Source organism: Scyliorhinus canicula, chromosome 13 (assembly GCF_902713615.1).
Source record: "Scyliorhinus canicula chromosome 13, sScyCan1.1, whole genome shotgun sequence".
NCBI classification, from domain to species: Eukaryota; Metazoa; Chordata; class Chondrichthyes; order Carcharhiniformes; family Scyliorhinidae; genus Scyliorhinus; species Scyliorhinus canicula.
Genome location: NC_052158.1, coordinates 12,973,581 through 12,989,684, shown reverse-complemented (window position 1 = coordinate 12,989,684; position 16,104 = coordinate 12,973,581). Strand labels below are relative to the sequence as shown.

Below are 16,104 nucleotides of genomic sequence, written 5' to 3'. Positions count from 1 at the left end.
TTGCCTCAATCTTCTGGAAATTCTACCTACAAAATCATTTGCAGAACAAGTGCAGTAGGCAACCAGAGATTAATATAATCTGAGATTTGGCTTCCCAAGTTTCTACCATCCAAACTGTGACATCCAAAATGTTAAGGTGGATCATCATGCCCACACTCGGCTCCCGTGAGCTTCCTGGAGAACCAGCGTCAGGATTCTGGGCACCCCCACCCCAGCCTGAATCTCCTGTGGCCCAGTGCTCCGACTCCCCTGCATGTATTCTTCAGTTAGCAGCACCTGTTTGGCTCCCCAATCTCTGCTCAGACAGCAGTTCCCTTTCAGTCAAAGCGCTGACTCCAGATTCAGCAGGGTACATCATGAGCTTCAATCCAAGCCCTCCCACCCCCATACACTAACCTTAGGCAGCAGGCTGTGCTGCAGTCAGGGAACAAAATGGGGTCTTCATTAACCTGTCGAGTGGCAGCCCGACAGAACTGACCAAGTGGGGAGAACTGCAAGCCTTTCACAACAATCAGCTCAGTGATTTTTAAAAAAAATGTATTTTATTCCCCTCCTTTTTCACCTTTTCTCCCAAATTTGCACCCACCAACAACAATAAGCAGTAACGAATATAATGTTAATCCCCATATCAATAACAACAATCCCATCTTCCCACCAACCTCCAAATAGCAGCCCGCATGTTAACATAAACAAATAACAAAAAGGAGTCAGGAATCACGCATAGTCACCATTAACACATACAGTTCCCCTCCCACCCCACTAATGTTCGATGTTATCCAATTCTTGAAAGTGCATAATTAATAATGCCCATAAATTGTAGAACCCATCCACCCTTCCCCTCAGTTCAAGCTTAACCTTCCCAGGAGTCAAGAATTCCAGGTCCCCCCGCCACACCAGGGCACAGGGTGGAGAGGTTGCTCTCCATCCCAACAGGATTCGCCTTCAGGCAATCAATGAGGCGAAGGCTACATCTGCCTCCTCACCCATTTCCTGGTCCGACAGCCCGAATATGGCCTGACGTGGGCCCAGGTCCAGTTTCACGTGCACCACTTGAGAGATTACCCTAAAAACCTCCTTCCAGTAATCCTCCAGCTTTGGACAGGACCAAAACATATGAACGTTGTTTGCAGGGCCTCCCACCACATCGTTCATACACACCTTCTACCCCCTCAAAGAGCCGCTCATCCTCGCCCTTGTAAGGTGTGCTCTATATGACCTTCAGCTACATCAGCCCCAACCTCGTGCACGAGGTGGAGGCGTTCACCTTCCGGAGCACCTCACACCAGAACCCCTCCTCCATACCCTCTCCCAACTCTTCCTCCCACTTTGCTTTGCCCTTCCAGTGGTGCCTTTTCCTCTTCTAAAATAGCTCCGTAAACCACTGACACTACCCCCCTTCTCCAATCCACCTTTCATCAGCACCTCCTCCGGCAATGTGGAGGCAGGCTCCCCCGGGAAGCTCTGTATCTCCTTTCTGGCAAAATCTCGAACCTGCATGTATCTAAACATTTCCCCCTGCTCCAGCCCATACTTCGCTTCCAGCTCCTTCAATCCTGCAAACTGACCCCCAAGGAACAAATCTTTTAGTGTCTTAATCCCCTTCTCTTCCCATTTCTGAAAATTTCCATCCCACTTCCCTGGCTCAAATCTGTGGTTCCCCCGAATCAGCATTTCCCTTGACCCCACCCCCAACCCGAAGTGTTGGCGAAACTGCCTCCAAATTCTCAATGAAGCTATTATTACTGGTCTCCCTGAGTATTTCACATTGTGAATTTTAATTATTCTATCATGGTATGTGGGTTTCAGAAAGTGGTGGTGAGCTGTCTTCTCAAATCGCTGCAATCTGTATGGTGTAGGTACACCTACAGTGGTATTAGGCAGGGAGTTCCAGGATTTTGACCCAGCAACAGTGAAGGAATGACAATATTTTTCCAAGTCAGGATGGTGAGTCACTTGGACGTGAACTTCCAGGTGGTGGAGTTCCCAGGTATCTGCTGACCTTGTCCTTCTGGATGGTAAAGCTCGTTGGTTTGGAAGGTGCTGTTGAAGGAGCCTTGGCGAGTTGATGCAGTGTATCTTGTAGATGGTACACACTGTTGCTACTGTGTACCAGCTGTGGAGGGAGTAAATGTTTTAGCTGGAGGTTGGGGCGCCAATCAAGCAGGCTTCTTTGCCCTGCATGGTGTGGGGATTCTTTAGTGTTGTTAGAGCTGCATTTATCCAGACAAGTGGAGAGTATTCCATCACAGTGCTGCCTTGTGCCTCGTAGATGGTGGTCAGACTTTGGAGAGTCAAGACGAGTGTTTCACTTCTTTTCCATCTGCTCCCTAAAGTGCAGGAGGAGGTCATTCAGCCCATCGAGTTTGCATTGAACCTTAAAGACCACTCTATCTATGACCACTTCCCTGCCCTATCCCCATAACCCCACACATTGATCATGGTCAATCCAGCTAAGCTGCATATCTTTGAACTGTGGGAGGAAATTGGAACACTCGGAGGAAACCAACGCAGACACAGGGAGAACGCGTAAACTCCACACAGTCACCCGAGGCCGGAATTGAACCCAAGTCTCTGGCGCTGAGGCAGCAGTGCTAACCACTGTGCCGCCATGCTGCCCTTTTAAAGGAAAAGGATCATTCTTTTTGAACATCCCACTATTCAACCCAGAAAAACCTGTCTGTCTCTCTTGCCTATCACACATCTTGTGGGATTATTTAGATGGACAATCGTATCCTCTTTCATTCACAACCCAGCGATGCTTCCTCTTCCTGATCAATTGTTCACAGTCACGCAGACAAGATCAGCAAACAAAAATTAAATAAAGCAACATGCCATCATCCTGATGTGCTGTACTTTTGACATTCCAACCCATATTATCAACTCTAAAACCAGCTACTGCTGCATCAGCAGCTCCAATAAACCAAATAATCGTTTATGGGCAGGACCTCACTTATTAAAATAGTGCTCATTACTTTAACCACTTTGAGTAGGTCGGAGATCGTATGGCAATTTCAATCAAAAGCTACCAAAACATGAATCACACTGTTCAATAGCTCTGGGACCACACGTATTATACCTGCTAACAGTAAATCATCACACACCATGGTTACCAACTGCACAGTCATTTTCATACCACTGACATTTCACAAGTACAATTAGAAACATTACTTTTAACGAACGGACAGCCAAATTATTTTTTTTGAAGAGGTGGATTTTGGAAACAGGCTTTCAGAGGGAGGGGGTGGGAGAAGACATGAAAGGTTTAATAGACAATTTCAAAACTCCAATATTTTTCCTCAACAGTCAGATTTTCTCAAACAGGAAGCAAACAAAACTGGATTAAAACAGCCCCATGAATTGCGTGGACTGTGATACTCAAAGTAAAAATTGCCCCAGGTCAACCTGTGCCCAACCCTGTCCATCTCATTTCCAATCACAACCTTACCCAATAAACCCACTCCCCAATTATTGGTCTGCACTGCATCCTGTCCATCTCCCCCCCCATGCCCACTCCTCCAACCATTTCCCGACAAACCCAATCCACAGCCACTGCCCGACAAATCCATTTCCCCCAGGCCATCGCCCAACAAACCCACTCCATCAGCCATCGCCCAACAAACCCACTCCACCAGCCCATCGCCCAACAAACCCACTCCACCAGCCCATCGCCAACAAACCCACTCCACCAGCCCATCGCCCAACAAACCCACTCCACCAGCCATCGCCCAACAAACTCACTCCACCAGCCAATCGCCCAACAAACCCACTCCTCCAACCATTTCCCGACAAACCCAATCCACAGCCACTGCCCGACAAATCCATTTCCCCCAGGCCATCGCCCAACAAACCCACTCCATCAGCCATCGCCCAACAAACCCACTCCACCAGCCCATCGCCCAACAAACCCACTCCACCAGCACATCGCCCAACAAACCCACTCCACCAGCCCATCGCCCAACAAATTCATTCCACCAGCCCATCGCCCAACAAACCCACTCCACCAGCCAATCGCCCAACAAACCCACTCCACCAGCCCATCGCCCAACAAACCCACTCCACCAGCCCATCGCCCAACAAACCCACTCCACCAGCCCATCGCCCAACAAACCCACTCCACCAGCACATCGCCCAACAAACCCACTCCACCAGCCCATTGCCCAACAAACTCATTCCACCAGCCCATCGCCCAACAAACCCACTCCACCAGCCAATCGCCCAACAAACCCACTCCACCAGCCAATCGCCCAACAAACCCACTCCACCAGCCAATCGCCCAACAAACCCACTCCACCAGCCCATCGCCCAACAAACCCACTCCACCAGCCCATCACCCAACAAACCCACTCCACCAGCCCATCGCCCAACAAACCCACTCCATCAGCCATCGCCCAACAAACCCACTCCACCAGCCATCGCCCAACAAACCCACTCCATCAGCCATCGCCCAACAAACCCACTCCATCAGCCATCGCCCAACAAACCCACTCCACCAGCCATCGCCCAACAAACCCACTCCACCAGCCATCGCCCAACAAACCCACTCCACCAGCCCATCGTCCAACAAACCCACTCCACCAGCCCATCGCCCAACAAACCCACTCCACCAGCCCATCACCCAACAAACCCACTCCACCAGCCCATCGCCCAACAAACCCACTCCATCAGCCCATCGCCCGACAAACCCACTCCACCAGCCATCGTCCGACAAACGCACTTCACCAGCCCATCGCCCAACAAACCCACTCCACCAGCCATCGTCCGACAAACGCACTTCACCAGCCCATCGCCCAACAAACCCACTCCATCAGCCATCGCCCCACAAACCCACTCCACCAGCCATCGCCCAACAAACCCACTTCACCAGGCATCGCCTAACAAACCCACTCCACCAGCCATCGCCCAACAAACCCACTCCATCAGCCATCGCCCAACAAACCCACTCCACCAGCCATCGCCCAACAAACCCACTCCACCAGCCATCGCCCAACAAACCCACTCCACCAGCCATCGCCCGACAAACCCACTCCCCAAGAAACTCACTCTCCAGTTATTGCTCTGCACTGCATCCTGCCCAATTCATTCCCAATCCCGAAATTATGCTCACTACCGAACCATTCAACCACATTCCACCCCGTCCACTCTCAACTCAACCCCATCCCCAACCCCAACACCCCCAAGTCACTGCCCAACAAACTCGCTTCCCCAAACCACTACCCAACAAATTCACTCCCTTTCTCGCCTCTCCTCCCTCGACCCACCTCAGACACAAGTATTTCCCACATGCCGCCGCCTCGCTTACCGTAGGGCTCGGAACTGCTCTCTGCCTTCTTTTTCTTGCCCATTTTGCTGCTGCTGCCGCTTGTCCAGCACCGCTCCTTTCACCTGAACGACATAGACACTCGCACCCGATTGACTGCGTCACCTGCCCCGGCAACCTACCAATACACACCTGCTGGCCCCGCCCCCCGCACCTGCTGACCCCGCCCCCGCACCTGCTGACCCCGCCCCCCGCACCTGCTGACCCCGCCCCCCGGCACCTGCTGGCCCCACCCCCCGCACCTACTGCCCCCGTCCCCGGTACCTGCTGATCCCGCCCCCCGGTACCTGCTGACCCCGCCCCCCCTCCCCCCGCACTGGTCGGGTACCTGGTGGGAAGAGGTTGTCCTGATCCAGGACGGGCCCCTGACGCCCTCAGAGGTAAAGAGGCGGTCAGTGACTGTTCACTCAAATCATTTATCCATTAAACTGCACAGATTCAATGTTTGCAAGTTTGATACTTAAATAAACACCCTGTTAATGGTTTAAACTCAGCTCTCAATGCTATGGGGTGGGATTCTCCCACCCCCCCCCCACCCTGGGCCGGGTGGGAGAATCCCCGAGCAGCGGCGCGAATCACACCCCGGCATCAGCTGCCGTGTTGTCTGGCGCGGTTTTTCAGGCGGAGTTCACGCCAAGCCAGTTGAGGGCCGTTGGCAGCGCCCCCCCCCCCTCCCCCCCCACCGGCAATTCTCCAGGCTCCGATGGGCCAAGCGGCCGTCCGCTTTTGGCCAGTCCCGCTGGCGTGGATTACGCATGGTTTCGCACGGCGGGACCTGGCAGATGTCGGCTGGGGCGGTTCTCGGGGGCGCAGGGGGATCCAACCCTGGGGGTGGGGGGGGGGGAAGCCCTCACGGTGGCCTGGCCCACAATCAGGGCTCACCGATCTGCAGGCAGGCCTGTGCCGTGGGGCAGGGGCCGGCGCAGAGAAGAGAACCCTCCGCGCATGCGCCAAACCACGCCGACAGTTCCACACATGAGCGAGATCACGCCGGCCCTTTGACGCATGCATGAACTCGCGCAGTCCCTTCAGCGCCGGCTGGAGCGGCGCCAACCTCTCCAGCGTACACCTAGCCCCTGGAATTGCGGAGAATTCAGCACTTTCGGGGGCTGTTGACACCGGAGTGGTTGGCGCTGGTTCTCCTGCCGGCGTGGGGACTTAGTCCCCCAGAAGGGAGAATCCCGCTGATAATGTCAGACCAGTCATGATCCCATTGAATGGTCGCAGGCATGATGGGCCGAATGGTCAACTCCTGCAGATCTGTCTTGTTGTCCCCAGCTTGTCTTTCACTTTTTTTTATTCGTTCATGGGCATGGGCATCAGTGGCTGTGGCCACATTTATTGCCCATCCCTAATTGCCCTTGAGGGGGCAGTTAAGAGTCAACCACATTGCTGTGGGTCTGGAGTCACATGGAGGCCAGACCAGGTAAGGGTGGCAGATTTCCTTCCCTAAAGGACATTAGTGAACCAGATGGGTTTTTACGACAATCGACAATGGTTTCGTGGTCATGATTAGACTTTTAATTCCAGATTTTTCTTGAATTTAAATTTCACCATCTGCAGTGATAGGATTTGAATTTAGGTCTCCAGATCATTAGTCTGGGTTTCTGGTTTACTAGTCCAGTGCCAATACCACTATGCCATCGCCTCCACCTTGCCAGCGTTATTTTGACATTTACATTTGGATCTTGTCCAACAAGTTTGTCTCTTTACCACCGTAAGAAGTCTTACAACACCAGGTTAAAGTCCAACAGGTTTGTTTCGAATCATTCGCTTTCAGAGCACTGCTCCTTCCTCAGGTGAATGAAGAGGTGGGTCCCAGAAACATATATATAGACAAAATCAAAGATGCAATACGATACTTTGAATGCGAGTCTTTGCAGGTAATTAAGTCTTTACAGGTCCAGATGGAGCAACTGACGAGAGGGATAATCACAGGTTAAAGAGGTGTGAATTGTCTCAAGCCAGGACCTGATTGAGCACTCCAAAATTATGAGGGACAGAGGGGTAGATAGGAAGAAACTTTTTCCTTTAGTAGAGTGATCAATAAGCAGGAAGCATAGCTTTAGGGTAAGGGGCAGGAGATTTAGAGGGGATTTTTCACCCAGAGGATGGAGATCTGGAACTCACTGCCCGAAAAGGTGATTGAGATTGTAACCCTCACAACATTTAAGAAGCTTTTCGATGAGCAGTTGAAACGCCATAGCACAGAAGGTTATCCATAGCATACAAGGCTATCCATAGCATACAACGCTATCCATAGCATATAAGAGTATCCATAGCATACAAGGTTATCCATAGCATACAGCGCTATCCATAGCATACAAGGTTATCCATAGCATACAAGGCTATCCATAGCATACAAGGTTATCCATAGCATACAAGGTTATCCATAGCATATAGCGCTATCCACAGCATACAAGGTTATCCATTGCATACAAGGCTATCCACAGCATACAAAGCTATCCATAGCATCCAAGCTATGAACCAAGTGCTGGAAAATGGGATTAGAATAGACAGCTTCATGATGGCTCTTTCTGTACTGTAAAATTCCATTACTCTATTTGTATGCGACTTTGATAGGCTTACATAAAGTAGCCAAAATTTGTTCTCATCTGCTGATGGTACAAGACACGAGGTGAATGGTAATAAGGTGGAACCCGCTGCCCACGAGGGTGTTGGAAGCAGAGACGATGAAGGATTTCAAATGGAAAATGGACCGGCACGAGGGAAATAAACTGGCAAGGCTACGAGGATAGAACAGGAGAATGGGACTGACTGGATTGCTCCAGGGAGAGCCAAAAAACTTGATGGACTGAATGGCCTGCTTCTGTTCTGTTAATAGCTCTATGATTGCATCTCTCATGGAGTTTTGAAAAAAATTGTGCATGGGATGTGGGCATCACTGTCTGGCCCAGCATTTATTGCCCATCCCTAATTACCTTGAATGGGTAGTTAAGAGTCAACCACATTGCCGTGTGTCTGGAGTCACATGTAGGCCAGACCAGGTAAAGGAAATTAGTGAACCATAAAACACTGACCGGTCCGGCTCTCCACTTCCAAAACTGCCCACTATTCCAGGATCATCCTTGAATATGAAGAAAACCATTGGCTTCTCTACACAGAATGGGTGCAGCACAGAAATAGCCACTTCAGCCCATTTTGTCTGCATTAGCTCTCCAAATTAGCAATTCACCCAGTGGCACTACCAACATCCCCCCAAACCTTCCTCCCCCCCCCCCCCCCCCCCCCCCCCCCCCTCCCCACATATGCACCCCTCCAGCCTTCTCCCTGTACATTCTTCCTTTTCAGGTAATCCAATTCTATCTAGAATGCCTTCCTATCCTGTCCAGTGGCTCAATGAGTAGCACTCTTGCTTCTGAGTTAGAAGGTTGCGGGTTTAAATCCCGGTCCAGGGACTTCCACCCTGGAGGCTGGGTGTGGTGGCGCCAGGTGGGAAAGGCAGTGTGGATCCCACCGGCTGGCATGATGGGTTTCACGTGCCCGATATCACCTTTTCACCTCATAATGTGTGCATGAAGGGCAGCACGGTAGCATTGTGGATAGCACAATTGCTTCACAGCTCCAGGGTCCCAGGTTCTATTTCGGCTTGGGTCACTGTCTGTACGGAGTCTGCACATCCTCCACATGTCTGCGTGGGTTTCCTCCGGGTGCTCCGGTTTCCTCCCATAGTCCAAAGATGTGCAGATTAGGTGGATTGGCCATGATAAATTGCTCTTAGTGTTCAAAATTGCCCTTAGTGTTGGGTGGGGTTACTGAGTTATGGGGATAGAGTGGAGGTGTTGACCTTGGGTAGGGTGCTCTTTCCAAGAGCTGGTGCAGACTCGATGGGCCGAATGGCCCACTTCTGCACTGTAAATTCTATGATAGTCTCTGATGAACCAGCAGCTTGTTGTATCTCAGGCTGGGAGCAGGTTGGGATTCATCTTGCCATGTTACCTCATTGGCTCATATTTCCGGGCATCATATTTAAGCGGCAGCCACGTGCACATTCACTCTCTGCCACCCAGGACTTGTTGTAAGCACTGGAATGGCATTGAGAAGAGACACTGTGCCCTGAAGATTATTGGAAAGGCACTGGTGGCAGTCATCCAGCCAGTCATGGACCAGTAGGAGATCATTTACTCCCGTGATGGGAGTCGAGGTCCATCAAGGCTTGGGAGGAGGTTGCCATGGTGGTCAGTGACTCTGCTCCTCAGAAGAGGATCAATATCCAGTGCAGGAAAAGGATGAATGATTTGATCTGCTCCACCCGAGTAAGTCAACCTTTCCCTCGCTCTCAACATGGCCATCGGGCATTTGCAAGGTTACAGTCCACTAGGATCCAGCACATTACCACTCAGCACATTCAGAAGGCAGGCTATCTACTTTGGCATCTGTCCTGCTCAGTCTGTCCATCTGTCTTTAGGCAGGAAAAGATTACCCACAACAACCTGGAGAGATTCCAGAAAGGAAGAGAAGGCGGAGCTCAGTCCCCTTTGAGGAGCAGGTGGCAGAGCTGACTGGTGAGGACAGGGATCTGTGCCAAAGGCAAGGCTGGTGACTCCAAATAAGCCAGTGAAGCCCCATCCACTCGTCTTTGCCCATCCACTCAAGCTGAGTGCCCATTACAGACAGTAGCTATCCAACCAATCGCTTCTCTCTATTGCACCAACAAGAAATGAAGCCAGCCACTCAACCCTGCGCCCAGACTGCCTTGGATAAGGATTCTGAGGACCCACTAGACCTGGAGGTGTCACTGCATTCGCCTGCACCCTCCACCAGTGCAGAAGCATACACCTCGGTGGAACCTAGTTTTAGAGCTGGGTCGGGATCCACCTCGTGGGCAAAGCACAGATACTGGTCGACAGCAGGCGGGGGCAGTGACAGACAAGGTTACTTTAATAAGGCTCAGGGAGTCCAAAGTAAGCAAAAGTAAACAGCATTTATTTTACAACAATTATGTACATGGGTACTGGTAGAACCTCACCAGGTACTCTCTCCTGTCATCCGGTTCCAGACTGGCCCATGTTTTATACAAGTACATAAGCTACCCCGCCGTAGTGGGGTAGCTTATGTACTTGTATAAAACAAGTACATAACTTTTACATCTGTCTGATGTTGTGGTGCCAACATGCCAGTGCATCGAGGTGGTGGCCGAATAGGAGAAAGACTGAGGAACTTCTTAGAGTACCCAATTATTTTTTTCCAATTAATGGGCAATTTAGCATGCCCAATCCATCTAACCTGCACATCATTTTTCGGTTGTGGGGCGAAACCCACGCAGACACGGGGAGAATGTGCAAACTCCACACGGATAGTGACCCAGGGCCGGGATTCGAACCCAGGTCCTCATGGTCGTAGTCACAGTGCTAACCACTGCACCACCGTGCTGCCCAAGACTGAGGAACTTCTGCAGTGTTGTTCTGGAACAGAGATTTTTTTTATAAATGTTTTTTTATTGAGTTTTCATATTTTATATATGACAAATTACAAGTTATTAGAGAGAGAGAAAAAAAAAAGGAAAACACAAAAATTTAACATGAATATTTACAGGTAAGCATCTTCATAACAATAATTGTGGCCGCCCCCTTTAGCCAGCATACATATTTTACATTCCCCAATATGGCCGAGGCACATGTTTATAGGCATTTATTTATAGTTTGGTTTTGGGCCTTGGCTTGCCATCAAACCCCCATACCGAGCCCGTAGCCCCCCCCACCCCCCCCCCCCCCCCCCCTCCCCCCGGCTACCTTCCCCCGATTCCCGTCCATTTTCCCCTGGTTCTTGGCCACCCGACTATTCTTCCTCATGTACGTTGGCCACAAACAGGTCCCGGAACAGTTGCATGAATGGCTCCCATGTTCTGTGGAAGCCGTCGTCCGACCCTCGGATGGCGAATTTGATTTTCTCCATTTGGAGAGATTCCGAGAGGTCGGACAGCCAGTCTGCAGCTCTGGGTGGTGCTGCTGACCGCCAGCCAAACAGGATTCTACGGCGGGCAATCAGGGAGGCAAAGGCAAGGGCGTCCGCCCTCCTCCCCAGGAATAGATCTGGCTGGTCTGAAACCCCGAAGACCGCCACTATCGGGCATGGCTCCACCCTCACCCCCACCACTTTGGACATAGCCTCGAAGAAGGCTGTCCAGTACTCCACAAGTCTGGGGCAAGACCAGAACATGTGGGCGTGGTTGGCCGGGCCTCTCTGGCACCGCTCACATTTGTCCTCCACCTCCGGGAAGAACCTACTCATACGGTTTCTCGTTAAGTGGGCTCTATGTACCACTTTTAGTTGCGTCAGGCTGAGCCTTGCGCACGTGGAGGTGGAGTTGACCCTATGCAGTGCTTCGCTCCAGAGTCCCCACCGTATCTCCATCCCCAGGTCGTCCTCCCATTTCCTTCTTGTTGCGTCCAGTACGGTGTCGTCCCTATCTACCAGTCGGTCATACATGTCACCTGACCTCTATCTTCCTTGGTGCTAGGTATGACCCCCAACCAGCGTAGAGTTTCCTCCTGATCCCAATGACTCCAGTTTTGCAAGGGCTCCTTGATGACATATCCGTCAAATGCTGCCTTGATGCTGCCTCACCTCACCTCTGGCATTCAGCTCTTTTGTCCATGTTTGAACCAAGACTGTAATGAGGTCAGGAGCTGAATGACCCTGGCGGAATCCAAACTGAGCATCAGTGAGCAGGTTAAAGGTGAGTAAGTGCCGCTTCATAGCACTGTTGATGACTCCTTCCATCACTTTGCTGATGATGGAGATAGGGCTGGGTTGGATTTGTCCTTTTTCTTGTGTACAGTTCAAACCTAGGCAATTTTATACATTGCCAGGTAGGTCCCAATGTTGCAGTTATACTGGAACAGCTTGTTTAGGGTGCTGCAAGCACAGGTTCTGGAGCACAGGTCTTCAGTACTATTGCCAGAATATTGTCAGGACTCATTGCCTTTTCAGTATCCAATGTCTTCAGACATATTTTGATATAATGTGGGTGAATTGAATTGGCTGAAGACAGACATCTGTGATGCTGGAAGAGGACAAGGAGTCCACTCGGTACTTTTGACTGAAGATAGTTGCGTTAAGGTGCTTAACTGGGGAAAGGCAAATTATGATAACATTAGACGGAATTGAAGAATTTGGATTGTATGCGGCTGTTAAAGGGTAAATCAACATAGGTCATGTGGAAGTCTTACAAACGAGACTTGATTAGGATTCAGGAAAGTCATGTTCCTGAGAGAATGAAGGATAAATATGGGAAGTTTAGGGAGCCTTGGGTAACGAGGGATATTGTGAAACTTGTCAAAAAACAATAGGAGGCTTTTGTATGGTCCAAAAGGGTGGGGACAGTCAAAACCCTTGAGGAGTATAAAGAAAGTAGGAAGGTACTTAAGCGGGAAATTAGGAGGGCTAGGAGGGGTCATGAAAGGTCCGTGGCAAGTAGGATTAAGGTGAATGCCAAAGTTTTTTATTCAGAAAAACTGATGTGTGTGAACCCGACCACGCTGCAAATAGCCGAAAACGTCATTGCTTTTAAGGCAGCAAAATGCACCCTTTTATCTACACCTATACAATAAAAGCAACATGCGCCACAACCTTTTGCAATTTGTACAATGTAAAAATCAAGAGGGTGGCCAGGGAAACGATTGGAAGACTGAAGGATAGTCGGGGGAATATATGAGTTGAGCCAGAGGAAATGGGCGAGGTATTAAATGAGTACTTTACATCAGTGTTGACAAAAGAAAAGGTCTTTGTGGAAGATGATTCTTGGGTAGGGTGTGTGGACAGTCTCGGTCATATTGACATCGAAAAGGAGGAGGTATTGGGTTTTTTAAAAGACATTAAGGTAGATAAGTCTCCTGGGCCAGATGGGATTTAGCCCAGAATACTGAGGGAAGTAAGGGAGGAAATTGCTGGTGCCTTGACTGACATCTTTGTATCCTCATTGGCTACAGGTGAGATCCAAGAGGACTGGAGAATAGCTAATGTGGTCCGCTGTTTAAGAAAGGTAGCAGCGATAATCCAGGAAACTATAAGGCCGGTGAGCCTCACGTCGGTAGTAGGCAAATTATTGGAGAGAATTCTCAAGGACGTGATTTATACTCATTTGGAAACAAATGGACTAATTAGTGATAGACAGCATGGTTTTGTGAATGGGAGGTTGTGCCTCACTAACTTGATCAAGTTTTTTGAGGAGGTGACAAAGATGATTGATGAGGGGAGGGCGGTGGATGTTGTTTACATGGACTTCAGTAAAGCCTTTGACAAGATGCCTCATGGCAGACTGGTACAAAAGGTGAAGTCACATGGGATCAGAGGTGAGGTGGTAAGATGGATACAGAACTGGCTCGGTCACAGAAGGCAAAGGGTAGCAGTAGAAGGCTGTTTGTCTGAAAGGAAGGTTGTGACTAGTGGTATTCCACTATTGGGCCTCTGTTGTTTTATTTTAAATTTAGAGTACCCAATTACTTTTTTTCCAATTAAGGGGCAATTTAGCATGGCCAATCCACCTACCCTGCACATCTTTGGGCTGTGGGGGTGAAACCCACGCAGACACGGGAAGAATGTGCAAACTCCACACAGACAGTGACCCAGGGCCGGGATTCGAACCCGGGTCCTCAGCCCTGTAGATGCAGTGTTGACATTTTCTGGGCCATGAATACCAAGGCAATGCTGAACTTGAGGAGCTCCTTACAAAGGCTGGATCGTGACTGCTTGTGAATGATTTGACGCTACTGGAACACTTCCTGTGCACACAAAGGTGACCTGATTGTCAGGCTCACAGCTATGACTGAGACTGACAGATCACTGTGTCCTAAAAAACAATCTCATGTTGATGATTCAGTTTGAGGTTGGGGCCAGAATGTTATTTGTTCCTGAGGGATGGCCAGTGGAGAGATACTGAAGGCCAGATTCAGACATTCGTGCAAGAACCAGTAATTGATGATTGTCCTCCTTGAGGTTCCTTGCAATGCTTCAGGCAACGCCTGCCTCTTGCAACCTGCTATAGGCAGTGAATGTTGGAGAGATGCTTGAAAAGACTGCACCATGTTGAATTTCTTCAGTGCATGCTGATAGAGTTCTTATCCCATGCCACATGCTCCATAGGCTGCCGAGCGTACCAAGGATGAGGCAGTCGTTGTGAAAGATTGTGCACAATGATCCTGACATTGATCTCCTTCAATGAGGTGCTGAGGATGGCAAAGAAAGTGTTCAAGTTGAGTTTGTACAGAGGGCACAGGTGAAAGAGGCTCGTATCAGCTAATCGTCATTATCATCCTGGACCTTGTGGCTATAAGCATATCACAGGCACAATTGTCATTTCTGGCTTCTGCTGGGGCCTCTGACTTTAGGGCCACAATACTCTTGCCCTCATCATCCTCATCTGCCTCGATGTCCTCCTCATCGGCGATGTACAGCTCCAACCTCTCATCTTGGCAACTCACCACCACTTTGGAGCACCAGGTTGTATAGTGTGCAACAAGCCTCCCCCTTTCTGTTGATGCCCCAATGCCCCATATTGACCAGACCCCTCCCGAACATGATCAGCCATGATCATAATGAATGGAGGAGTGGGCTTGAAAGGCCAAATGGCCGACTCCTGCACCTATTTTTTCTATGTTTCTATGAGACGCAGTGCACAGCTGCTCAGACCCGACCCACACTTGAGTAGTTACTAGTTCCCCAATTCCCATTTACAGATTGCAGATCCCTCCTCTGTGACTGAGCCACCTGCTGCCCAATACCAAACCACCAAGTCACAGGATCAAATTGTGTGAGGGACTAACTGTGCCCTGCATGTTATGCTGTGCCTGACTGACACAGATGAGACAGGCTGCCCCCTCCCTGGACTGGGACAGGGCGTGTCTGCTAGATACAACCTTGCAGCACACTGCCCTAAGCTGATTTTGAACACCTCAATCAAACCTGCCTAATTTCCCTTTTATTCTGAGCTAAATCTTTTCTTGCTGTATGGTACTGTGTCAAATGCCTTTTGAAAACCCATATGCGCCACATCGCCTTTATCAACTGTGGGTGGCACGGTATCACAGTAGTTAGCACTGTTGCTTCACAGTGCCAGGGTCCCAGGTTCGATCACTGGCTTGGGCCCCTATGTCACACCCCTGGGTGTTGAGTTGCCCCTGCAGCTGCTCTCCTCGATTACCTAGGTTCACAGGCGTGCTAATGTTGGTTGACTGGCTGCTGGCGATCTGGCCTGGCCTCTGCTCTCACCCTTGCCAGTCGGTTGCTGCCCAGCCACCTCACCCTCAGCCCTGGCCTCTGGTCAAGCCACCTCACTGCTCCCTGAAAACCACAACGCTGGCCTGGCCTTCGTACGTCCTGACTGTTCACCTATCAGCTCTCTCTCTCGGGTGGCCGGGCCTCAAGCCTCAAAGACTGTGGGTCTGCTCCTGGCTGGCTGCCTGGCTGCTGACCTTTCTGGCCTGGCCTCTGTTTGTTTAGGAACATAGGAATTAGGAGAAGTAGGCAATTCAGCCCATCGAGCCTGCTCTGCCCTTCAATTATCTCTTCCTGGTCTCAAATCCACCTCCCTGCCTGTTCCCCATATCCCTTTAACCAATTTTTATAAAATCAGAAACATATCTATCTCTTTCTTGAAACCATTCTATGATTCAGGCTCCACTGCACTATGGGGCAGCGAGTTCCACAAATCCACCACCCTCTTTGAAAAGTAGTTCCTCTTCATCTCAGTTGCAAATCCACCTCCTCTCAACCTATATCTGTGACCTCTCATTCCAGATTGTCCAAGGGGCAACATTTGGTCTAGG

At 50.2% G+C, this 16,104-nt stretch overlaps 1 protein-coding gene across 1 annotated transcript in view; it reads right to left on the bottom strand.

Annotated features, from left to right (window-relative positions):
• Window positions 1–5,420, bottom strand: part of LOC119976488 (choline transporter-like protein 4) — a 105,616-nt gene extending 100,196 nt beyond the window's left edge. Inside the window, exon 1 of the mRNA XM_038817029.1 lies at window positions 5,300–5,420. Within this exon, the coding sequence (XP_038672957.1) occupies window positions 5,300–5,342 (43 nt within the window). The 5' untranslated portion in view covers window positions 5,343–5,420. The remainder of the gene's footprint in view (window positions 1–5,299) is intronic.
• Window positions 5,421–16,104: the final 10,684 nt, after the last annotated feature.